At 48.8% G+C, this 27,224-nt stretch overlaps 1 protein-coding gene across 1 annotated transcript; it reads left to right on the forward strand.

Moving 5' to 3' along the window:
• The first annotated feature begins 295 nt into the window (after positions 1 to 295).
• On the forward strand, positions 296 to 27,193 carry GDF6 (growth differentiation factor 6). Its single transcript, XM_069728985.1, has 2 exons — positions 296 to 633; positions 25,461 to 27,193. The coding sequence occupies exons 1-2, from the start codon at positions 339 to 341 to the stop codon at positions 26,333 to 26,335; spliced, it is 1,170 nt and encodes a 389-aa protein (XP_069585086.1). The 5' UTR covers positions 296 to 338; the 3' UTR covers positions 26,336 to 27,193.
• Positions 27,194 to 27,224: the final 31 nt, after the last annotated feature.

Genomic DNA, 27,224 nt, shown 5'->3' on the forward strand with positions numbered 1-27,224 from the left:
GCTGCAAATTTTAAAAAAAACGCATTGTGTGAAGGCGACCTACTAGATGGCTACAATATGAGACTGGAGCCCTGCTCCCAAACGATTAGGGCTGTGAGGATTTTATTCTACAATGATGAAGCGTCATTATAAAGAATTGGGTGTCATGATGGAGGGGCAGAGATCAGGCCCACCTTGCCCCGGGCAGTGCCCGCTCACCCCACAGCACAGGGCGTGCACTAGGGGGCGTGCCTGAGCCCGGCTCCTCGCCCTCCCCGCACCACAGCCCGAGTGAGGCTCACTGGAGAAGCTCCGTGCTCGGTCACACACCGCCGCTGCAGCCGCTCACCGCTCCTGCCATGGATCCGCACGGAGGCTCCCTGTCTGCCGCCCTCCTGCTCGTCTGCTTTCTCTGGGATATACCTTGTGCCCAGCAGGCATCCATCCCTGCCAACCAGCAAGACCGGGCGCAGAGGAGACAGCACAGAGAGGGCGCCCGGGAGCAGCCCCGGCCAGCGCCGGTCGTGCCCCACGAATACATGCTGTCCATTTACAAAACTTTCTCTACAGCTGAGAAACTTGGGATCAATGCCAGCTTCTTCCAGTCTTCCAAGTCTGCCAACACCATCACCAGCTTTGTGGACAGATACTGGGGTAAGCGACCACCTAAGCTGTGCCATCAGGTGCCCGGAGTGCGGCTGCCACCATCACTGAGGGGTCATAGGAGGGATCAGTGCCCATATCTATTATCTATCTATTATCTATTTATTATCTATCTATTATCTATCTATAATCTATCATCTATCTATCTATTATCTATCTATCTATAATCTATCATCTATCTATCTATTATCTATCTATTATCTATCTATTATCTATCTATCTATCATCTATCTATCTATTATCTATCTATTATCTATTTATTATCTATCTATTATCTATCTATCTCTTATCTATCTATCTATTATCTATCATCTATAATCTATCATCTATCTATTATCTATCTATCTACAGTATTATCTATCTATTATCTATCTATCTATCTATCTTCTATATATTATCTATGATCTATTATCTATCTATCTATTATCTATTATCTATCATCTATTATCTATCATCTATAATCTATTATCTATCTATTATCTATTTATCTACAGTATTATCTATCTATTATCTATTTATTATCTATCTATCTATTATCTATCTATCTATTATCTGTCTATTATCTATCTATCCATCTATTATCTATCATCTATTATCTAGCTATTATCTATTTATTATCTATCTATCTATTATCTACCTGTTATCTATCTATCTATCTTATATCTATCTGTCTATTATCTATCATCTATCTATTTTCTATCTATTATCTATCGTTTATCTATCGGTGATATATCCACCTATTATCTATTTATTATTTATTTACCTATCTCCTGTTACATATTTATCTATTATCTATCTTTCAGTCATCTATCTATTGTTTATTTATTATCTATCTATCAATCATATATATCATCTATATCTATCCATATCTATCTGTATATCTATTATCTATTTATCATCTATTAATCGCATATATATATATATACTGTATATATATATATATATGTATATATATATATATATATATATATATATATATATACCTATCTCTTTATCTATGTGTCTGTCTATCTCATGACTACCGCCTTCATTTGAAATTACTATCTCACATTTATCTGTGTATATATATATATATATATATATCATATCTATTGATCTATTTCTACCTTTTTATATGTCAAATCGATCAATGATTTCTGTATACATAATACTTTTCTACTATCTCTCTATCCTCCTATCATCTATCTTCCATCTCCATCTATATAGTATTCTCCTCCAATATCTATCTGCCTACCTATCTGAAATATCCATCTACACATCTGAACCTAGAGGAACAACAACTCCCAGCCCGGCTTGTCTCTCTTTATCTCAAAGTATGTATGTATACACCATAGACCGATTGCTCTTTAACTGCTCGGTAAGAAAAATCCGTACATACTATATCTCCCACCATCTATCCATCCGTCCATTCATCCATCCATCCATCCATCCGTCCATTCATCCGTCCATCCATCCGTCCATTCATCCATCCATCCGTCCATTCATCCGTCCATCCATCCGTCCATTCATCCGTCCATCCAGCCATCCAGCCATTCTGCAGTGCAGTCCCTATCTGAGCCCCTACATTCAGTGTCACATTAACCCTCTGATGCCTTTACGTTCGGGTACAGATAACAGTACAATGGGTTTTCTTTTTTTTTTTTGGAGGGGGCAGAGGGGTCTTTGTTCAGTTTTTCTATCTTATCCCATTTTAGGTTTCTCTTTATCTTCTCCAGCTCTAAAGTCAACAGACAGTTCACAGAATATGGACAAACATTTACCCAACTCACTGTCTCTTATCAGTGCAGCTCCTCCAGGACTACATCCCTGTATCACTCCCAAATAACCGGGGGGTCTGATAAAGAACCGTGTCCACCTGCATTGTGTGCACCGAGCCTTGTGTGGGGACAGGCTCACGCTGCTGCAGATGAATTATTAACCCTTTGCGGTACATAGAACATAAAGGATGGGCACGATTACTTACTTCCCCATCCCACTTTTCTCCTTCACCCCCAGGCTGTTGCTTTATACCAGATCCAGACCTTTTTTTTTTTTTTTCATCCCCCTGTGAGATCTAACTTCCCAAAGTGGTTGAGTATTACAGTCTGGGGGCTTATAGAGTATCAGAAATTAATTCTGCCAGTGATTCCATTTTATTATAACCTAATCCCAGCCATAAAATGTGATACTGTAGGCTGATTTATGTGTGTTTTCCTTTTTCTTGTACCTCGTTATAGACTGATTAATTAATAGCTGTTGTAAATTCTTTCACCCCCCTACACTCCCCCCCCCCCCCTTCCTTCACCACCACCACCACCATGGGAGCTGCCCCTGGTCAGCCTGCCTGTGGAAGGTGCAGCAAGCTGAGCTGTGCCAGTGGGGTTCATTAGCTGTTGAAAGCTCAGGAGAGCAAATTAGCTTACTATATTTTATGTTGATTTTAGGACCAAACTCTCCTTTGAAAAGCCCCATGGTCTCTTTGTAGTTATATGAGCTGGTTATTTAGTCTCAGTTTCCATAAAAAAAAACTCACTTAAGACCTATTTGCCCATAGGGCTTGTTTTCTAATCTTGCTACAAGACAGCCATTATCTTGCTAAGGGTCTACAGTAATGAGGATGGAATCAAAGGGAATGTGGGCTCCACAACTTTACTTGGCCCTTTCTGCAGCCTCTTGGCCAATATTCATGGAGGAATGGGATAGAGAACCTTCAAGACTTAATGTTCTAGAACTGTGGTGTTGCCTAGGAGCTACATTGATAGACATTCCATGCACTGCATGGCAGCTTTAGCTTTTAAGGAGTCCCCCCTTGGACTTACTGGTCCCTTAAGCCAAAGCCTCAGTTTCCAACTTGATTTTGATTTGATGTGTCACAGGCTGTGACCTTGTCCTGGACCTTCTGAGTTTTGCTTAGCATCAAGCCACTGATTGGACTATTTGAACTCATGATCTAATTGAGTGTACATGTCATAACATATCAAATATTGTCTAGTCTTCCATAATGAAGGGGGACCAGCCTATGGCACATCCCCAAGAACTTCAAGAGGACTTCCGCTCCTGTGATGTCCTCCTACCTCCCAGCTAATTGGTGCCTCCTCTCTAGATGTGAGCTTCACACAGAAAGGTTGCTGTCAATCCGTTTGTAGACAGATTAGCTTCCCAAAAAAAAAACCCGACTCAATTAGATATGTTTCGTTTTTTCAGGAGGAGATAAAAGACTTGACTGCCTGAAAGAACATTCTTTTCTGTATGGATGGAAATGGGTCAGTTGAATGTGAAAGTTATCTAATTGACAAAAAAAAACAACCCCAATGTATCTCATAAGGTTCTCCTGAGCTTTGAAAAGCTTTTTCTCCAACCTTGACCACACATTTTTTTTCTAGCTTGGACCTCTTCAGACCTAAGGTGCGTCCATAAATGAGAGAACATGGGAAAGCAAATTGATTCATCATTTTTCCACTTCTTAAAAAAAAGTCAAGTTTTGGACTTTTGTTTAAGTGACTTTGTGTAGATGTTCTTGTGCACATTTTTGAGGGGGGAAAAAAGCAAACAAAAATGTCCTGTTCATGTTTTTTTTTGGCGATTTTAGGAATCCTGATAGAACAAAAGAAGGGAAGGGTCAGTGATGTTTGTACATTAGTTTGTGTTTCTAGTCGCAAGATCAGACAGGACTTCGCTTATTGTAGGAAAATTACTGTTGGCACATGAAGTAACTCATTAAAACGCAGATGGTGCCTGCTGGCCCCAGGACCCCCAGCAATGGGACTGCTCTGCAAGAAATGGACAATTAGGGACTGCGAGGGGAAAGAAAAAAAGGGGTTCTTATCATTCATTCGTCTAAATCTATGGAATAAACATGGATAAAACATTGCATTTTTCTGATATTCTTGAAGCCAATGTCTTGATGATGATGATGATGATAGTCATAATATTAGCACCATAGTAGCTGCAACGTTCTATTTTGTTTTGCCAGAAATTAACATTCTTTTACTTACTTTTTATTCTTCCTGCTTTTCCAGGAATTATTTTAGATTGGAGGTTTTATATTTTTCTAAGATATTATTATTGCGATGCCTTTGTCCTAGAAATAGTCGCAATGTGTGGATTTGGTGCAGAGGAGGGGCAGCAATGCACGAGGCACGTTACAGTAGTTGTGCCCCCAGAAGTGTTGTGGTTGGCAGAGAGAAAATGAAATATGCGAGGAAACTATTTTAATGGGCAAGAGGGGAATAGTCTACTGTTAATTATTCGGTGACCTCGTATTCGGTTTGTTTGAGACTTTATGGAAAGGCTAATGCAGAACAGACCGAATGGAGGAGAGGAATACACAGGAGGTTTCCTTCCTATGGAGCTGCAGCTTGAGAACAAATATGCCAGTTTTTATGTCTATATATACAAGTAATTATTATTATTATTATTTTTAGACATTTTTTGCAATGCGCTGGATACACAGATATTATTGCATCATAGATTAAATAGTTAATTTTATTAATGCTTAGATTGGAGATAAAGAGTGAAAGAATAGAAATTGTTACTTTACTGTTTCAATTTAGTTCTAAAATTCGAAATAAAAAAAAGTCAAATAACGAAATTAATAATAATAAAAAAATAATAAGGGAAAAAAATACATTATGGTGGCACTGTATATCCACGGATTGATTAACTCCCTGAGTGCCAGTGACTGACAGCTGTGACTGACAGCAGTCCAGCAGATCCCCTCGGGTGGTTACTTTCTTCTGCAGCCCTGTAGTGAGTGAGGACTGATGGACACTTGGAGTGAAGGGTTTTCTCTTGAACCTTGCATCCATATTTCTTGGAGCTGCCCAGTGCCAGCTCAGCCGAAGCCTGTAGTTTAGGTTTATGCAGCTATAAATCCAATTTCTTCCAACCTTGTTGCCAGAATCTGTCCCCCCCCCGCAGAGTAAAAGCCTTGTGCTTCATTAGCCGGTCATTGCCGGGATATTTATGTGCCCAGGAAGCTTAGGGGGCACTACAATTTCCAGCCCACCCCAGATTGGAGTGATCTCAACCTGCAGCCATTCCACTACAACCCTCAGCATGCCCTGAGTGACTAGCTGTCCTGGGACTTGTGGTACCCGAGCAGCTCACGGATAGTCACGGTTCTCTCCAGTGTCCTCACATGCTCTGAAGTAGGAGAAGGCGAGATGTTCTCCTGATAGACCTGCGATGGTCGCACGGATTTATGAGTCTCGTCCTGGTCTCCCAGCAGGAGAGGAAGGTTCTCAGGTCTGTGAGCTCCAGAGCTCAGGTCCTTCATGTGGTCGGGAACAGCTTCCTCTCCTGCCACATCCTCACACTGCGGTTATGGAATAATGGGAGTCTAAGATTTGAACACTGATGAGTTGGCAGAAAGCCCAGGACCTGGTGTGACTGCAGCCTCCATCCTCCACATCCCAGCAGCCTCCATCCTCCACATCCCTGCAGCCTCCATCCTCCACATCCCTGCAGCCTCCATCCACCACATCCCAGCAGCCTCCATCCACCACATCCCTGCAGCCTCCATCCACCACATCGCTGCAGCCTCCATCTACCACATCCCAGCAGCCTCCATCCACCACATCCCAGCAGCCTCCATCCACCACATCCCAGCAGCCTCCATCCACCACATCCCTGCAGCCTCCATCCACCACATCCCTGCAGCCTCCATCCACCACATCCCAGCAGCCTCCATCCTCCACATCCCAGCAGCCTCCATCCACCACATCCCAGCAGCCTCCATCCACCACATCCCAGCAGCCTCCATCCTCCACATCCCTGCAGCCTCCATCCACCACATCCCTGCAGCCTCCATCCTCCACATCCCTGCAGCCTCCATCCACCACATCCCTGCAGCCTCCATCCACCACATCGCTGCAGCCTCCATCTACCACATCCCAGCAGCCTCCATCTACCACATCCCAGCAGCCTCCATCCACCACATCCCAGCAGCCTCCATCCACCACATCCCAGCAGCCTCCATCCACCACATCCCTGCAGCCTCCATCCACCACATCCCAGCAGCCTCCATCCTCCACATCCCTGCAGCCTCCATCCACCACATCCCTGCAGCCTCCATCCACCACATCCCAGCAGCCTCCATCCACCACATCCCTGCAGCCTCCATCCACCACATCCCAGCAGCCTCCATCCTCCACATCCCTGCAGCCTCCATCCACTACATCCCAGCAGCCTCCATCCTCCACATCCCTGCAGCCTCCATCCTCCACATCCCTGCAGCCTCCATCCACCACATCCCAGCAGCCTCCATCCACCACATCCCTGCAGCCTCCATCCACCACATCCCAGCAGCCTCCATCCTCCACATCCCTGCAGCCTCCATCCTCCACATCCCTGCAGCCTCCATCCACCACATCGCTGCAGCCTCCATCCACCACATCCCAGCAGCCTCCATCCACCACATCCCTGCAGACTCCATCTATCACATCCCAGCAGCCTCCATCCACCACATCCCTGCAGCCTCCATCCTCCACATCCCAGCAGCCTCCATCCACCACATCCCAGCAGCCTCCATCCACCACATCCCTGCAGCTTCCATCCACCACATCCCAGCAGCCTCCATCCACCACATCCCTGCAGCCTCCATCCACCACATCCCAGCAGCCTCCATCCTCCACATCCCTGCAGCCTCCATCCACCACATCCCTGCAGCCTCCATCCACCACATCCCAGCAGCCTCCATCCACCACATCCCTGCAGCCTCCATCCACCACATCCCAGCAGCCTCCATCCTCCACATCCCTGCAGCCTCCATCCACCACATCCCTGCAGCCTCCATCCACCACATCCCAGCAGCCTCCATCCACCACATCCCTGCAGCCTCCATCCACCACATCGCTGCAGCCTCCATCTACCACATCCCAGCAGCCTCCATCCACCACATCCCAGCAGCCTCCATCCACCACATCCCAGCAGCCTCCATCCACCACATCCCTGCAGCCTCCATCCACCACATCCCTGCAGCCTCCATCCACCACATCCCAGCAGCCTCCATCCACCACATCCCAGCAGCCTCCATCCACCACATCCCAGCAGCCTCCATCCACCACATCCCAGCAGCCTCCATCCTCCACATCCCTGCAGCCTCCATCCACCACATCCCTGCAGCCTCCATCCTCCACATCCCTGCAGCCTCCATCCACCACATCCCTGCAGCCTCCATCCACCACATCGCTGCAGCCTCCATCTACCACATCCCAGCAGCCTCCATCTACCACATCCCAGCAGCCTCCATCCACCACATCCCAGCAGCCTCCATCCACCACATCCCAGCAGCCTCCATCCACCACATCCCTGCAGCCTCCATCCACCACATCCCAGCAGCCTCCATCCTCCACATCCCTGCAGCCTCCATCCACCACATCCCTGCAGCCTCCATCCACCACATCCCAGCAGCCTCCATCCACCACATCCCTGCAGCCTCCATCCACCACATCCCAGCAGCCTCCATCCTCCACATCCCTGCAGCCTCCATCCACTACATCCCAGCAGCCTCCATCCTCCACATCCCTGCAGCCTCCATCCTCCACATCCCTGCAGCCTCCATCCACCACATCCCAGCAGCCTCCATCCACCACATCCCTGCAGCCTCCATCCACCACATCCCAGCAGCCTCCATCCTCCACATCCCTGCAGCCTCCATCCTCCACATCCCTGCAGCCTCCATCCACCACATCGCTGCAGCCTCCATCCACCACATCCCAGCAGCCTCCATCCACCACATCCCTGCAGACTCCATCTATCACATCCCAGCAGCCTCCATCCACCACATCCCTGCAGCCTCCATCCTCCACATCCCAGCAGCCTCCATCCACCACATCCCAGCAGCCTCCATCCACCACATCCCTGCAGCTTCCATCCACCACATCCCAGCAGCCTCCATCCACCACATCCCTGCAGCCTCCATCCACCACATCCCAGCAGCCTCCATCCTCCACATCCCTGCAGCCTCCATCCACCACATCCCTGCAGCCTCCATCCACCACATCCCAGCAGCCTCCATCCACCACATCCCTGCAGCCTCCATCCACCACATCCCAGCAGCCTCCATCCACCACATCCCTGCAGCCTCCATCCACCACATCCCTGCAGCCTCCATCCACCACATCCCAGCAGCCTCCATCCACCACATCCCTGCAGCCTCCATCCACCACATCCCAGCAGCCTCCATCCTCCACATCCCTGCAGCCTCCATCCTCCACATCCCTGCAGCCTCCATCCACCACATCGCTGCAGCCTCCATCCACCACATCCCAGCAGCCTCCATCCACCACATCCCTGCAGACTCCATCTATCACATCCCAGCAGCCTCCATCCACCACATCCCTGCAGCCTCCATCCTCCACATCCCAGCAGCCTCCATCCACCACATCCCAGCAGCCTCCATCCACCACATCCCTGCAGCCTCCATCCACCACATCCCAGCAGCCTCCATCCTCCACATCCCTGCAGCCTCCATCCACCACATCCCTGCAGCCTCCATCCACCACATCGCTGCAGCCTCCATCCACCACATCCCAGCAGCCTCCATCCACCACATCCCTGCAGCCTCCATCCACCACATCCCAGCAGCCTCCATCCTCCACATCCCTGCAGCCTCCATCCACCACATCCCAGCAGCCTCCATCCACCACATCCCTGCAGCCTCCATCCACCACATCCCAGCAGCCTCCATCCTCCACATCCCTGCAGCCTCCATCCACCACATCCCTGCAGCCTCCATCCACCACATCCCAGCAGCCTCCATCCACCACATCCCTGCAGCCTCCATCTACCACATCCCAGCAGCCTCCATCCACCACATCCCAGCAGCCTCCATCCACCACATCCCTGTAGCCTCCATCCACCACATCGCTGCAGCCTCCATCTACCACATCCCAGCAGCCTCCATTCTCCACATCCCTGCAGCCTCCATCCACCACATCCCAGCAGCCTCCATCCACCACATCCCTGCAGCCTCCATCCACCACATCCCAGCAGCCTCCATCTACCACATCCCAGCAGCCTCCATCCACCACATCCCAGCAGCCTCCATCCACCACATCCCAGCAGCCTCCATCCACCACATCGCTGCAGCCTCCATCTACCACATCCCAGCAGCCTCCATCCTCCACATCCCTGCAGCCTCCATCCACCACATCCCAGCAGCCTCCATCCTCCACATCCCAGCAGCCTCCATCCACCACATCCCTGCAGCCTCCATCCACCACATCCCTGCAGCCTCCATCTACCACATCCCTGCAGCCTCCATCCACCACATCCCAGCAGCCTCCATCCTCCACATCCCAGCAGCCTCCATCCACCACATCCCAGCAGCCTCCATCCACCACATCCCTGCAGCCTCCATCCACCACATCCCAGCAGCCTCCATCCTCAATATCCCTGCAGCCTCCATCCACCACATCCCTGCAGCCTCCATCCACCACATCGCTGCAGCCTCCATCCACCACATCCCAGCAGCCTCCATCCACCACATCCCTGCAGCCTCCATCCACCACATCCCAGCAGCCTCCATCCTCCACATCCCTGCAGCCTCCATCCACCACATCCCAGCAGCCTCCATCCACCACATCCCTGCAGCCTCCATCCACCACATCCCAGCAGCCTCCATCCTCCACATCCCTGCAGCCTCCATCCACCACATCCCTGCAGCCTCCATCCACCACATCCCAGCAGCCTCCATCTACCACATCCCAGCAGCCTCCATCCTCCACATCCCAGCAGCCTCCATCCACCACATCCCAGCAGCCTCCATCCACCACATCCCTGCAGCCTCCATCCACCACATCGCTGCAGCCTCCATCTACCACATCCCAGCAGCCTCCATCCTCCACATCCCAGCAGCCTCCATCCACCACATCCCTGCAGCCTCCATCTACCACATCCCAGCAGCCTCCATCCACCACATCCCAGCAGCCTCCATCCACCACATCCCTGCAGCCTCCATCCACCACATCGCTGCAGCCTCCATCTACCACATCCCAGCAGCCTCCATCCTCCACATCCCTGCAGCCTCCATCCACCACATCCCAGCAGCCTCCATCCACCACATCCCTGCAGCCTCCATCCACCACATCCCAGCAGCCTCCATCTACCACATCCCAGCAGCCTCCATCCACCACATCCCAGCAGCCTCCATCCACCACATCCCAGCAGCCTCCATCCACCACATCGCTGCAGCCTCCATCTACCACATCCCAGCAGCCTCCATCCTCCACATCCCAGCAGCCTCCATCCACCACATCCCAGCAGCCTCCATCCACCACATCCCTGCAGCCTCCATCCACCACATCCCTGCAGCCTCCATCCACCACATCCCAGCAGCCTCCATCCACCACATCCCTGCAGCCTCCATCCACCACATCCCAGCAGCCTCCATCCTCCACATCCCTGCAGCCTCCATCCACCACATCCCAGCAGCCTCCATCCTCCACATCCCAGCAGCCTCCATCCACCACATCCCAGCAGCCTCCATCCACCACATCCCTGCAGCCTTCATCTACCACATCCCAGCAGCCTCCATCCACCACATCCCTGCAGCCTCCATCCACCACATCCCTGCAGCCTCCATCCACCACATCCCTGCAGCCTCCATCCACCACATCCCAGCAGCCTCCATCCACCACATCCCTGCAGCCTCCATCCACCACATCCCAGCAGCCTCCATCCACCACATCCCAGCAGCCTCCATCCTCCACATCCCAGCAGCCTCCATCCACCACATCCCTGCAGCCTCCATCCACCACATCCCATCAGCCTCCATCCACCACATCCCAGCAGCCTCCATCCACCACATCCCAGCAGCCTCCATCCACCACATCCCAGCAGCCTCCATCCACCACATCCCAGCAGCCTCCATCCACCACATCCCAGCAGCCTCCATCCTCCACATCCCAGCAGCCTCCATCCTCCACATCCCATCAGCCTCCATCCACCACATCCCAGCAGCCTCCATCCACCACATCCCAGCAGCCTCCATCCACCACATCCCAGCAGCCTCCATCCTCCACATCCCTGCAGCCTCCATCCACCACATCCCAGCAGCCTCCATCCTCCACATCCCAGCAGCCTCCATCCACCACATCCCTGCAGCCTCCATCCACCACATCCCAGCAGCCTCCATCCACCACATCCCAGCAGCCTACATCCACCACATCCCTGCAGCCTCCATCCACCACATCCCAGCAGCCTCCATCCACCACATCCCAGCAGCCTCAATCCACCACATCTCATCAGCCTCAATCCACCACATACCAGCAGCCTCCATCCACCACATCCCTGCAGCCTCCATCCTCCACATCCCAGCAGCCTCCATCCACCACATCCCAGCAGCCTCCATCCACCACATCCCAGCAGCCTCCATCCACCACATCCCAGCAGCCTCCATCCACCACATCCCAGCAGCCTCCATCCACCACATCCCAGCAGCCTCCATCCTCCACATCCCAGCAGCCTCCATCCACTACATCCCAGCAGCCTCCATCCTCCACATCCCAGCAGCCACCATCCTCCACATCCCAGCAGCCTCCATCCACTACATCCCAGCAGCATCCATCCACCACATCCCAGCAGCCACCATCCTCCACATCCCAGCAGCCTACATCCACTACATCCCTGCAGCCTCCATCCACCACATCCCAGCAGCCTCCATCCACCACATCCCTGCAGCCCCCATCCACCACATCCCAGCAGCCTCCATCCACCACATCCCTGCAGCCTCCATCCACCACATCCCAGCAGCCTCCATCCACCACCACATCCCAGCAGCCACCATCCTCCACATCCCAGCAGCCTCCATCCACCACATCCCTGCAGCCTCCATTCACCACATCCCTGCAGCCTCCATCCACCACATCCCAGCAGCCTCCATCCACCAGACCCCTGCAGCCTGCATCCACCACCACATCCCTGCAGCCTCCATCCACCACATCCCTGCAGCCTCCATCCACCACCACAACATCCCAGCAGCCTCCATCCACCACATCCCAGCAGCCTCCATCCACCACATCCCTGCAGCCTCCATCCACCACCACATCCCTGCAGCCTCCATCCACCACATCCCTGCAGCCTCCATCCACCACATCCATGCAGCCTCCATCCACCACCACATCCCATCAGCCTCCATCCACCACATCCCTGCAGCCTCCATCCACCACCACATCCCTGCAGCCTCCATCCACCACATCCCAGCAGACTCCATCCACCACATCCCAGCAGTCTCCATCCACCACATCCCAGCAGCCTCCATCCACCACATCCCTGCAGCCTCCATCCACCACATCCCTGCAGCCTCCATCCACCACATCCCTGCAGCCTCCATCCACCACATCCCTGCAGCCTCCATCCTCCACATCCCAGCAGCCTCCATCCACTACATCCCAGCAGCCTCCAACCACCACATCCCAGCAGCCTCCATCCACCACATCCCTGCAGCCTCCATCCACCACATCTCATCAGCCTCAATCCACCACATCCCAGCAGCCTCCATCCACCACATCCCTGCAGCCTCCATCCTCCACATCCCAGCAGCCTCCATCCACCACATCCCAGCAGCCTCCATCCACCACATCCCAGCAGCCTCCATCCACCACATCCCAGCAGCCTCCATCCACCACATCCCAGCAGCCTCCATCCTCCACATCCCAGCAGCCTCCATCCACTACATCCCAGCAGCCTCCATCCACCACATCCCAGCAGCCACCATCCTCCACATGCCAGCAGCCTCCATCCACCACATCCCTGCAGCCTCCATTCACCACATCCCAGCAGCCTCCATCCACCACATCCCAGCAGCCTCCATCCACCACATCCCAGCAGCCTCCATCCACCACATCCCTGCAGCCTCCATCCACCACATCCCAGCAGCCTCCATCCTCCACATCCCAGCAGCCTCCATCCACTACATCCCAGCAGCCTCCATCCACCACATCCCAGCAGCCTCCATCCACCACATCCCAGCAGCCTCCATCTTCCACATCCCAGCAGCCTCCATCCACCACATCCCTGCAGCCTCCATCCACCACATCCCATCAGCCTCCATCCACCACATGCCAGCAGCCTCCATCCACCACATCCCAGCAGCCTCCATCCACCACATCCCTGCAGCCTCCATCCACCACATCCCAGCAGCCTCCATCCTCCACATCCCAGCAGCCTCCATCCACTACATCCCAGCAGCCTCCATCCACCACATCCCAGCAGCCTCCATCCACCACATCCCAGCAGCCTCCATCCACCACATCCCAGCAGCCTCCATCCACCACATCCCAGCAGCCTCCATCCACCACCACATCCCAGCAGCCACCATCCTCCACATCCCAGCAGCCTCCATCCACCACATCCCTGCAGCCTCCATTCACCACATCCCTGCAGCCTCCATCCACCACATCCCAGCAGCCTCCATCCACCAGAACCCTGCAGCCTGCATCCACCACCACATCCCTGCAGCCTCCATCCACCACATCCCTGCAGCCTCCATCCACCACCACAACATCCCAGCAGCCTCCATCCACCACATCCCAGCAGCCTCCATCCACCACATCCCTGCAGCCTCCATCCACCACCACATCCCTGCAGCCTCCATCCACCACATCCCTGCAGCCTCCATCCACCACATCCATGCAGCCTCCATCCACCACCACATCCCATCAGCCTCCATCCACCACATCCCTGCAGCCTCCATCCACCACCACATCCCTGCAGCCTCCATCCACCACATCCCAGCAGACTCCATCCACCACATCCCAGCAGTCTCCATCCACCACATCCCAGCAGCCTCCATCCACCACATCCCTGCAGCCTCCATCCACCACATCCCTGCAGCCTCCATCCACCACATCCCTGCAGCCTCCATCCACCACATCCCTGCAGCCTCCATCCTCCACATCCCAGCAGCCTCCATCCACTACATCCCAGCAGCCTCCATCCACCACATCCCAGCAGCCTCCATCCACCACATCCCTGCAGCCTCCATCCACCACATCTCATCAGCCTCAATCCACCACATCCCAGCAGCCTCCATCCACCACATCCCTGCAGCCTCCATCCTCCACATCCCAGCAGCCTCCATCCACCACATCCCAGCAGCCTCCATCCACCACATCCCAGCAGCCTCCATCCACCACATCCCAGCAGCCTCCATCCACCACATCCCAGCAGCCTCCATCCTCCACATCCCAGCAGCCTCCATCCACTACATCCCAGCAGCCTCCATCCACCACATCCCAGCAGCCACCATCCTCCACATGCCAGCAGCCTCCATCCACCACATCCCTGCAGCCTCCATTCACCACATCCCAGCAGCCTCCATCCACCACATCCCAGCAGCCTCCATCCACCACATCCCTGCAGCCTCCATCCACCACATCCCTGCAGCCTCCATCCACCACATCCCAGCAGCCTCCATCCTCCACATCCCAGCAGCCTCCATCCACTACATCCCAGCAGCCTCCATCCACCACATCCCAGCAGCCTCCATCCACCACATCCCAGCAGCCTCCATCTTCCACATCCCAGCAGCCTCCATCCACCACATCCCTGCAGCCTCCATCCACCACATCCCATCAGCCTCCATCCACCACATGCCAGCAGCCTCCATCCACCACATCCCAGCAGCCTCCATCCACCACATCCCTGCAGCCTCCATCCACCACATCCCAGCAGCCTCCATCCTCCACATCCCAGCAGCCTCCATCCACTACATCCCAGCAGCCTCCATCCACCACATCCCAGCAGCCTCCATCCACCACATCCCAGCAGCCTCCATCCACCACATCCCAGCAGCCTCCATCCACCACATCCCAGCAGCCTCCATCCACCACCACATCCCAGCAGCCACCATCCTCCACATCCCAGCAGCCTCCATCCACCACATCCCTGCAGCCTCCATTCACCACATCCCTGCAGCCTCCATCCACCACATCCCAGCAGCCTCCATCCACCAGAACCCTGCAGCCTGCATCCACCACCACATCCCTGCAGCCTCCATCCACCACATCCCTGCAGCCTCCATCCACCACCACAACATCCCAGCAGCCTCCATCCACCACATCCCAGCAGCCTCCATCCACCACATCCCTGCAGCCTCCATCCACCACCACATCCCTGCAGCCTCCATCCACCACATCCCTGCAGCCTCCATCCACCACATCCATGCAGCCTCCATCCACCACCACATCCCATCAGCCTCCATCCACCACATCCCTGCAGCCTCCATCCACCACCACATCCCTGCAGCCTCCATCCACCACATCCCAGCAGACTCCATCCACCACATCCCAGCAGTCTCCATCCACCACATCCCAGCAGCCTCCATCCACCACATCCCTGCAGCCTCCATCCACCACATCCCTGCAGCCTCCATCCACCACATCCCTGCAGCCTCCATCCACCACATCCCTGCAGCCTCCATCCTCCACATCCCAGCAGCCTCCATCCACTACATCCCAGCAGCCTCCATCCACCACATCCCAGCAGCCTCCATCCACCACATCCCTGCAGCCTCCATCCACCACATCTCATCAGCCTCAATCCACCACATCCCAGCAGCCTCCATCCACCACATCCCTGCAGCCTCCATCCTCCACATCCCAGCAGCCTCCATCCACCACATCCCAGCAGCCTCCATCCACCACATCCCAGCAGCCTCCATCCACCACATCCCAGCAGCCTCCATCCACCACATCCCAGCAGCCTCCATCCTCCACATCCCAGCAGCCTCCATCCACTACATCCCAGCAGCCTCCATCCACCACATCCCAGCAGCCACCATCCTCCACATGCCAGCAGCCTCCATCCACCACATCCCTGCAGCCTCCATTCACCACATCCCAGCAGCCTCCATCCACCACATCCCAGCAGCCTCCATCCACCACATCCCTGCAGCCTCCATCCACCACATCCCTGCAGCCTCCATCCACCACATCCCAGCAGCCTCCATCCTCCACATCCCAGCAGCCTCCATCCACTACATCCCAGCAGCCTCCATCCACCACATCCCAGCAGCCTCCATCCACCACATCCCAGCAGCCTCCATCTTCCACATCCCAGCAGCCTCCATCCACCACATCCCTGCAGCCTCCATCCACCACATCCCATCAGCCTCCATCCACCACATGCCAGCAGCCTCCATCCACCACATCCCAGCAGCCTCCATCCACCACATCCCAGCAGCCTCCATCCACCACATCCCAGCAGCCTCCATCCACCACATCCCAGCAGCCTCCATCCACCACATCCCAGCAGCCTCCATCCTCCACATCCCAGCAGCCTCCATCCTCCACATCCCATCAGCCTCCATCCACCACATCCCAGCAGCCTCCATCCACCACATCCCAGCAGCCTCCATCCACCACATCCCATCAGCCTCCATCCACCACATGCCAGCAGCCTCCATCCACCACATCCCAGCAGCCTCCATCCACCACATCCCAGCAGCCTCCATCCACCACATCCCAGCAGCCTCCATCCACCACATCCCAGCAGCCTCCATCCACCACATCCCAGCAGCCTCCATCCTCCACATCCCAGCAGCCTCCATCCTCCACATCCCATCAGCCTCCATCCACCACATCCCAGCAGCCTCCATCCACCACATCCCAGCAGCCTCCATCCACCACATCCCAGCAGCCTCCATCCTCCACATCCCAGCAGCCTCCATCCACCAGACCCCTGCAGCCTGCATCCACCACCACATCCCTGCAGCCTCCATCCACCACATCCCTGCAGCCTCCATCCACCACCACAACATCCCAGCAGCCTCCATCCACCACATCCCAGCAGCCTCCATCCACCACATCCCTGCAGCCTCCATCCACCACCACATCCCTGCAGCCTCCATCCACCACATCCCTGCAGCCTCCATCCACCACATCCATGCAGCCTCCATCCACCACCACATCCCATCAGCCTCCATCCACCACATCCCTGCAGCCTCCATCCACCACCACATCCCTGCAGCCTCCATCCACCACATCCCAGCAGACTCCATCCACCACATCCCAGCAGTCTCCATCCACCACATCCCAGCAGCCTCCATCCACCACATACCTGCAGCCTCCATTCACCACATCCCTGCAGCCTCCATCCACCACCACATCCCTGCAGCCTCCATCCACCACCACATCCCTGCATCCTCCATCCACCACCACATCCCTGCAGCCTCCAACCACCACATCCCATCAACCTCAATCCACCACATCCCAGCAGCCTCCATCCACCACATCCCTGCAGCCTCCATCCACCATATCCCTGCTGCCTCCATCCACCACATCCCTGCAGCCTCCATCCACCACATCCCAGCAGCCTCCATCCACCACATCCCTGCAGCCTCCATCCACCACCACATCCCTGCAGCCTCCATCCACCACATCCCTGCAGCCTCCATCCACCACATCCCAGCAGCCTCCATCCACCACATCCCTGCAGCCTCCATCCATCACATCCCTGCAGCCTCCATCCACCACCACATCCCTGCAGCCTCCATCCACCACATCCCTGCAGCCTCCATCCACCACATCCCATCAGCCTCAATCCACCACATCTCAGCAGCCTCCATCAACCACTTCCCTGCAGCCTCCATCCATCACATCCCTGCAGCCTCCATCCACCACCACATCTCTGCAGCCTCCATCCACCACATCCCATCAGCCTCCTTCCACCACATCCCTGCAGCCTCCGTCCACCACATCTCATCAGCCTCAATCCACCACATCTCATCAGCCTCAATCCACCACATCCCAGCAGCCTCCATCCACCACATCCCTGCAGCCTCCATCCACCACATCCCTGCAGCCTCCATCCATCACATCCCAGCAGCCTCCATCCACCACATCCCAGCAGCCTCCATCCACCACCACATCCCAGCAGCCTCCATCCACCACCACATCCCAGCAGCCTCCATCAACCACATCCCTGCAGCCTCCATCCATCACATCCCTGCAGCCTCCATCCACCACCACATCCCTGCAGCCTCCATCCACCACATCCCTGCAGCCTCCATCCACCACCACATCCCTGCAGCCTCCATCCACCACATCTCATCAGCCTCAATCCACCACATCTCATCAGCCTCAATCCACCACATCCCAGCAGCCTCCATCCACCACATCCCTGCAGCCTCCATCCCCCACATCCCAGCATCCTTATTCCCCCACATCTCAGCAGCCTCCATTCACCATATCCCTGCAGCCTCCATCCACCACATCCCTGCAGCCTCCATCCACCACATCCATGCAGCCTCTATCCACCACCACATCCCTGCAGCCTCCATCCACCACATCCCTGCAGCCTCCATCCACCACCACATCCCTGCAGCCTCCATTCACCACATCCCTGCAGCCTCCATCCACCACCACATCCCTGCAGCCTCCATCCACCACCACATCCCTGCAGCCTCCATCCACCACCACATCCCAGCAGCCCCCATCCACCACATCCCTGCAGCCTCCAACCACCACATCCCATCAACCTCAATCCACCACATCCCAGCAGCCTCCATCCACCACATCCCTGCAGCCTCCATCCACCATATCCCTGCTGCCTCCATCCACCACATCCCTGCAGCCTCCATCCACCACATCCCAGCAGCCTCCATCCACCACATCCCTGCAGCCTCCATCCACCACCACATCCCTGCAGCCTCCATCCACCACCACATCCCTGCAGCCTCCATCCACCACATCCCTGCAGCCTCCATCCACCACATCCCAGCAGCCTCCATCCACCACATCCCTGCAGCCTCCATCCACCACCACATCCCTGCAGCCTCCATCCACCACCACATCCCAGCAGCCTCCATCCACCACATCCCAGCAGCCTCCATCCACCACATCCCAGCAGCCTCCATCCACCACATCCCTGCAGCCTCCATCCACCATATCCCTGCTGCCTCCATCCACCACATCCCTGCAGCCTCCATCCACCACATCCCAGCAGCCTCCATCCACCACATCCCTGCAGCCTCCATCCACCACCACATCCCTGCAGCCTCCATCCACCACATCCCTGCAGCCTCCATACAGGACACAGTGGTCACAGGACACTATTACGATAATGGATAAATAATCGATTGATATTGAATAGACAGATAAATACACAGAATTATATAGATAGATATTAGATAGAGAGATAAATATATATTAGATTGGTAGATATGAGATAGATAGATAGATAGATAGATAGATAGATAGATAGATAGATAGATAGATAGATGATAGATAGATAGATAGATAGATAGATAGATAGATAGATAGATAGATAGATGAAGGTATCATAAATATAGGATAAATAATATACGGTTTAAATACACTATGAGTAGAATGATAGATATATAGATACATAGGTGGAACGTAAATATTTCATATGTGTAGAAACTTGGATAAATATTTGAATTATAGAGATGAATTTATAAAGATAGGATAAGTAAATATAATGTTTAAATAGACTGTAAATATAACCATATATAGATAGGTAGATCTGAGATAGATAATAAATATATAATAGATAGATAGATAGATAGATAGATAATAGATAGATATATAATAGATAGATAGATAGACCGATAGATAGATAGATAGATAGATAGATAGATAGATAGATAGATAGATAGATAGATAGAGATAGATAGATAGATAATAGATAATAGATAGATAAAACTAGATAGATAATAGATAGGTAGATAGATATGATATATATATATATATATATATATATATATATATATATATATATATGTATAGATAGATAAATACTAGATATATAGATAGATAGATAAGATAGATATTTAGATAGATAATAGAATATAGATATGTGATCGGATGGATAAATAGAAAATAGACAAATAATGATGAATGAAATAAATATAATCTTTCCATAGACTACATAAAACGTTAGACAGATAGCAGCTGGACTGATATTAATCGGATGATAATAACACAGGATTAGCTGTAGAATGGTATAATGGGCAGCAATGATAAGAATCACCTATATAGTATACATGCCATGATGGAGATATGAAGCCTTACGCTGTGCTCTTCATCTGGTGTGAGACTACAACTCTCAGCAATCCCTCTAGTCACTGACTACTGCATGTTTATTTTCTCCAGTAGGAATTCATTGGATCAGGGCAGCCTTATTTTTACTAATATTTCTGGTGAGTCTTCATTGGTTCCTTCCAGTATCTGCTCTCACTGGGGATCGCATCCGATGGTGATCAGGGAACATTTCTGGTCTCCTCTCATTACCTCTGTGCAGCCCATGCAGGTGCCCAGGACTGGCCCCGGGCACAGGGACATTACAGCTGCACTTGTTCCTTTTTCTCATGATATGATGCAGAGAAGTCGCCTATTACTGGATGCACGAATCACATGCATGATTACTGGCATTGTAGGGACAAGAAAGGCTCCAGTGATCCCAGGGAGGCAGCAGGGCAGGGACTGCTCCCCACCATTCATCCACTGCTGCAGGAAGCATAGGGCTGCACAGCCCTCGTGGGCACAAAGAAGGTGCCATTTGGCACCTGTAGCTGGCAATGTAGCTGTCCTTACTGTGCCTTTGGGACATGGGGGAAATAATAATAATAATAATACTAAAAAAAATAACTTTAGTAATGATAGAGAAACAAAAAACAACAACATTTTATTGTAATAACTCAATCATTAAAATTATATCGATAAACAAAAAAAAATCAAATAATAATACACAAAGAATATAATGGTGATGATAGGATTTCTGCTGCTACTACTACTCCAACTACTACTAATTATAATGATAATAATAATCGATAATAATAATACTTATAGTAGTAACATAGAACACAAAAATGTTATTGTTAATAGCAAACAATAATAAAAATATGTAAAAAATTAAATATAATAATAATACTAATAATATTGAAATATAATGATAATAGTATGGAAAGAATATAACGGTATATAATGCTATTACTACTACTAATTCAAATGAAATTATATAGGCAATAATTAAATAATAATAAAAAAAAAAAAAGTAAAACATTTTATAATCAATATTAATACATTATTATTATATTATTATTAATATCGGTATCATTATAATTTTTTAGATATGTGTTTCCCAGAGTAAAGGCAACATATGCTGTTAATTTGTGACACTATAGCAGATGGAACTACAAAGCCCAGCATACTGCCCCGACTAACAAAATATTCAGCCAATTCTGCAAAATGATTATGAAGGAACAGAATAAAGAATTCTCTCTCTTTTCTTTTTACAAATATTGACATATTGAGTATTTTGATGAGGCTGGTGAAACACTTTGTATCTGGATGTAGTTATGCAGGATCTTGTCTGAAAATGACTGAACATGAAGCGATTTCCCACCCACCTCCCCACAATGTGGATCAGCAGGACCCCTATTAAACGAATGGCTGGGATTCCAGGAGCCCCCACTAAATCAAATGAGCTATATGAGGACTTTGCAGAAAGGGATGTCATTTTGTCTATGTGGTTTTTCTGTTTTTTTTTTTTTAATTTCAAATTACTACATCATTTTGCAGCTATTTTGTTGTCTTTTACCACTTTGCTCTTTATTTAGATGCCTGTTTATTGATTTCTTTGCTTATTTTTATGTATTTCTTTATTTTATTTGTATTTACTATTCTATTCATTTATGGTATTATTCTTTTTTTCCCCAATCCTCTGTATATCTTTATGTATTTCGTTTATGATTTCTCCTTGGGATTCCCGACTGTCTATTGTACCTAATTAAAACCTTTTAAATACAATTGTTCAAGTGTGACTATTAGAGTTTCCTGCAGCAAAAATAGGTCAAACCTATAAAAAATGTAACGTTTCTTTTATGATTTCCCTCTCGAAAAAAAGTTTGACAGTTTTTTTTTTTTAAATCTTAGTTTATATTGGATACATGTAAATTTAACGAGAACTAGGGGAACACAAGTAAAAGAGGTGAATATTTGCCAAGTTTTTTTTTCTTCATGATTTAATTTAAATTTTAGCTTTTTTTTTTTGTCACGTGTTTTAGAATCACTTGTTACAATCCACGTACAATCTGAAAACCTATATTGCTTTTTGGGGTATAAAACAACCCAATAAACTGAAAAGCTGGCAGGATTAATAATAATAAATAATATTAAAAAGTAAATGAGAATAACAAGAATAAACATAACAAGTATGCAAATAATAAGATGCAATAACATTTATAATAATATAATAATGTTTTATTATTCTTAAAAGTAATAAAAATAATACAATAGAAAACAAATTATTATTAACAATAGTAATAATAATAACAACAACAATAATCATAAATCAACCTATTTATTATAAATAATAATAATAACCTAGTCATTATAATTGCTGTCATTATTCTCACTCTCATTATGATTACCATTATTTCCTGTTATCATTATTACAATCAGTATTAATACTTCCAGATCAAATTATGAATGCAAAGTACAATGTATTGTTACAATATTGATTTCTATGCCAGGGGTAATAATTATTTGTATCACTTGTATATTAATATTACTCATAATCTAAAAATATATTACACATTCATATATAAAATAATTAATAAAAATAATATTTATTTTATAATAATAATAACAATTTATTTATAATTAATTTATTAAGCAATTATACTACCACAACACTACTATTACAGTATATTACTATGCATCATTAAGTATTAGAAATATTTTAAATAGCAATCATTTGTTGTCTAGCATCCTAGAAAAACAACCACTGATTTTATATATATATATATATATATATATATATATATACATATATATATATATATATACATATATATATATATATATATATATATATATACATATATATATATATATATATATATATATATATATATTAGTAGGGTGTGTGTATATATATTTAGATATGAATATGTATATATATATCTATATATGTCTATATATATATATACATACACAACATTGCACTTCTGTAATCCATTACTCTCTACAGTGACATTTACCTAAAAGCTTCTCTTAACCCTTACAGAGGACACTGTTGCTGCGACCATTACTCCAGGACTGGTTAACTCTCAGTTTTCCTCTATTCATTAATTAATCTTAGTTGACGTCCTGTGGACTTTGCCAGATTCTTGGCAGGAGAGCTGCACTCAGTGTTTACTGTCTGATTTCCCATAGACTCGGACTATGTGAGGATCCTGCTGCTGGTTGCATGCTTCACTTTGCTGTTATTTGTATATGTGTGGATCTCTACATCTCACTACTGGGGGACCTCCCCTCCTATAGAGCCCCTCCGTTCCCCCCATTGGGAATAGTGTGTCCACACTCTCAGTCCATTTTATATGCCCTAAATATTTAATGGCACAAAGGGAATGTGTTCTCTTAAGAGGTTGACAATGTCATTAAAGGTGAAAATGTAGCGAAGGTTTTATGGTGCCTCCTGTGGATAACCTGCTCTTATAGGCAATGGAAATGTCTGCCTTTAGTAGTCAGGTTTCGTAGTGTTCTTCCCGGACTACAACTCCCAGCAGGAACTGGTTTGTGTTAAAGTAGAACAAAAGAAGGCAAAGAAGACATGTTTATTGTCAGTCAATAGGAAAACATTTCTTTTTCTGGATTTTTTTTTTTTGTCATTTTGGCTTTCTTCTTGCAAATGTTAAATATCTGAAGTTATACATTGAATATATATATATAGTTATACGTAATGTATAAAAATAAATATTTAAAATAAGCATGGATGTTCCATATATATGTATATATATATGTATTTACATCATATAAATATTTTATTATTATATATACATATGCACACACATATATATATGCACACATACACACATACATATGTTCACACACAAATGTATATATATTATGTATACACACACATATATATATAATATATATATACACCTATATACATATACACACACATATATATACACACACACACACACATATATATATATATACAAATATACATACATACACACATATATACATATATTTACACATGCATATGCACACATACATATATATGTTCACACACAAATGTATGTATATTGTGTATACACACACATATATATATACAATATATATATATATATATACACCCATATACATATACACACATATATATATATACACACACACACACACACACACACACACATATATATACAAATATACATACATACACACATATATACATATATTTACACATGCATATGCACACATACATATATATGTTCACACACAAATATATGTATATTGTGTATACACACACATATATATATACAATATATATATATATACACCCATATACATATACACACATATATATATATATACACACACACACACACACACACACACACACATATATATATACAAATATACATACATACACACATATATACATATATTTACACATGCATATGCACACATACATATATATGTTCACACACAAATGTATGTATATTGTGTATACACACACATATATATATACACCCATATACACATACACATATATACTCACACACATATATGTATATATATATATATATATATATATATATATATATATATACACACACACATACATATATATGTGTATTCACACATATACACACACATATATACATATAGTTACACATGAATATGTATATATATATATATTTGTATATATATATATATCGTTAAATCAGCTTGTAGGAACAGGATTAGAGGGCTGTCTGATCTGCAGTCCTCCTCCTTCACATCAGGTAGACAGGACATTTTCCAGTCTGCTACAGTATAAGTGAAATTGACAGCAATTTTTCTTTTATCTTGCAGACGATCTCGCTCACGCTCCTTCTAGAAGACAGAGGTATTTGTTTGATGTGTCCACCCTGTCTGACAAAGAGGAGCTGGTGGGAGCTGAGCTAAGGATCTTTAGGAATTCTCCTATGGAGTTGTCGAAAGCCCCTTCGGGGTTGTACCACCTGCAGGTGTCTTCCTGCACGTCCCAAACTCTGCTGGACTCCAGGACTCTGGACCTGAGGGACACTCTAGTGCCAGGATGGGAAGTTTTTGATGTATGGAAAAGCCTGAATGCTGTGGGTAAGCCCAGAAAGCCAGTTTGCTTGGAGTTAAGAGCCACCTCGGCCACATCTGGCTTGGAGGTGAGTCTAAGAAGTCTAGGCTTGTCCAGGAAACCCAAATCTCAACAGGAGAAGGCTCTCCTAGTGGCTTTTACCAAATCAAAGAAGAAGAACCTCTACAATGAGTTGAAGGAACAGGTTCACTCAGCCAAAGGGCTGGAGAAAGAAGTCAGGTTACAATTTAAAACTAAGAGGAAGAGAAGGACAACGTTTAATAGTCGACATGGGAAACGGCATGGGAGGAAGTCACGTCTAAGGTGCAGCAAAAAGCCCCTTCATGTGAACTTTAAGGAGTTGGGCTGGGATGACTGGATAATTGCTCCCTTAGAATATGAAGCCTATCATTGTGAAGGAGTATGTGACTTCCCTCTGAGGTCTCATCTGGAGCCAACCAATCATGCCATTATCCAGACCTTGATGAACTCTATGGATCCAGGGTCTACTCCTCCGAGCTGTTGTGTCCCAACAAAATTGACTCCTATCAGCATTTTGTACATTGATGCAGGTAATAACGTGGTATACAAACAGTATGAAGACATGGTGGTAGAGTCTTGTGGCTGCAGGTAGCAGCTGCTTTGGATGTTCTCAGTATCATCAAAGCTGATATGAAGGGAGATAAAGAAAACTCATGGACAAGCAAGGGTTGGCCCAGGTCGGAGTTCTTTCTATACTACTTCCAGGGATTGTGGTTTCCACCCTTTATTCTTGCACCATCCCCCCCAAAAAAAAAACACAAAACAGGTGCAGATCAGTGATGGCTTTATGTGGACAAATTAGAAGCAAAGCCATAACAATGTGTCACCTGGGTTAGAAGTAAAAACTGCATTCATCTTATGGTGGGTCATATCTTTAGAGCTTCACTGAAATGATTGTGGTAGTAGGTGGACCCTCCAGGTTGGATTGGATTTTTTTTTTACATCAGACAGAAGAGAACTTGGCCAGTGCATACAGTAGAATTTGTCTGGTTAGAGCTCAAATCCAGATTCATGTACAAAGTTCCAGACCTGGTGATGAGGACTGCACAAGAGGAGGAGGAGGTGGTGGAGGAGTAGGTGGTGGAGGAAGGGTGTATTATGGTGGCACTTTGTTAACCCCCTTCCCCCTCCCTTTTTTTTTTTTTTTGCTTCAAATCTGATGGAACTAGCGCCATCCAGACCCAATGGAGGGGGAGTCATGTCTGGAGAGCAGAGGATTATGTTGCTGTTGATTTTTGGAGTGTACACAAGTTGCTGTGACAGGCACCTGTTCAAACTGAGTCCATTTAAGATTACAGGAAAGCAATAGTCTGTTCTTTTCATGGGCTGGCATGCGAAGAGTAATAGAAGTAGGGGGCTCATAAAGTTTTTCTCTTTTAATTTTAACTACCTGTCTTATCACCTTGAGCTATCTGAATTGCTCCAATAACATTGCACAATAACAACACCCAAAGAAAAGGAAAGGGAAAAAAATACCCCAA

The sequence above is a fragment of the Ranitomeya imitator genome, chromosome 6, assembly GCF_032444005.1.
Source record: "Ranitomeya imitator isolate aRanImi1 chromosome 6, aRanImi1.pri, whole genome shotgun sequence".
NCBI lineage: Eukaryota > Metazoa > Chordata > Amphibia > Anura > Dendrobatidae > Ranitomeya > Ranitomeya imitator.

Coding starts and splice junctions, on each gene's coding strand:
- GDF6 (XM_069728985.1), top strand. CDS start 339: ATGGATCCGCACGGAGGCTCCCTGTCTGCCGCCCTCCTGCTCGTCTGC. Junction 634..25,460: donor CTTTGTGGACAGATACTGGG/GTAAGCGACCAC, acceptor TTTATCTTGCAG/ACGATCTCGCTCACGCTCCT.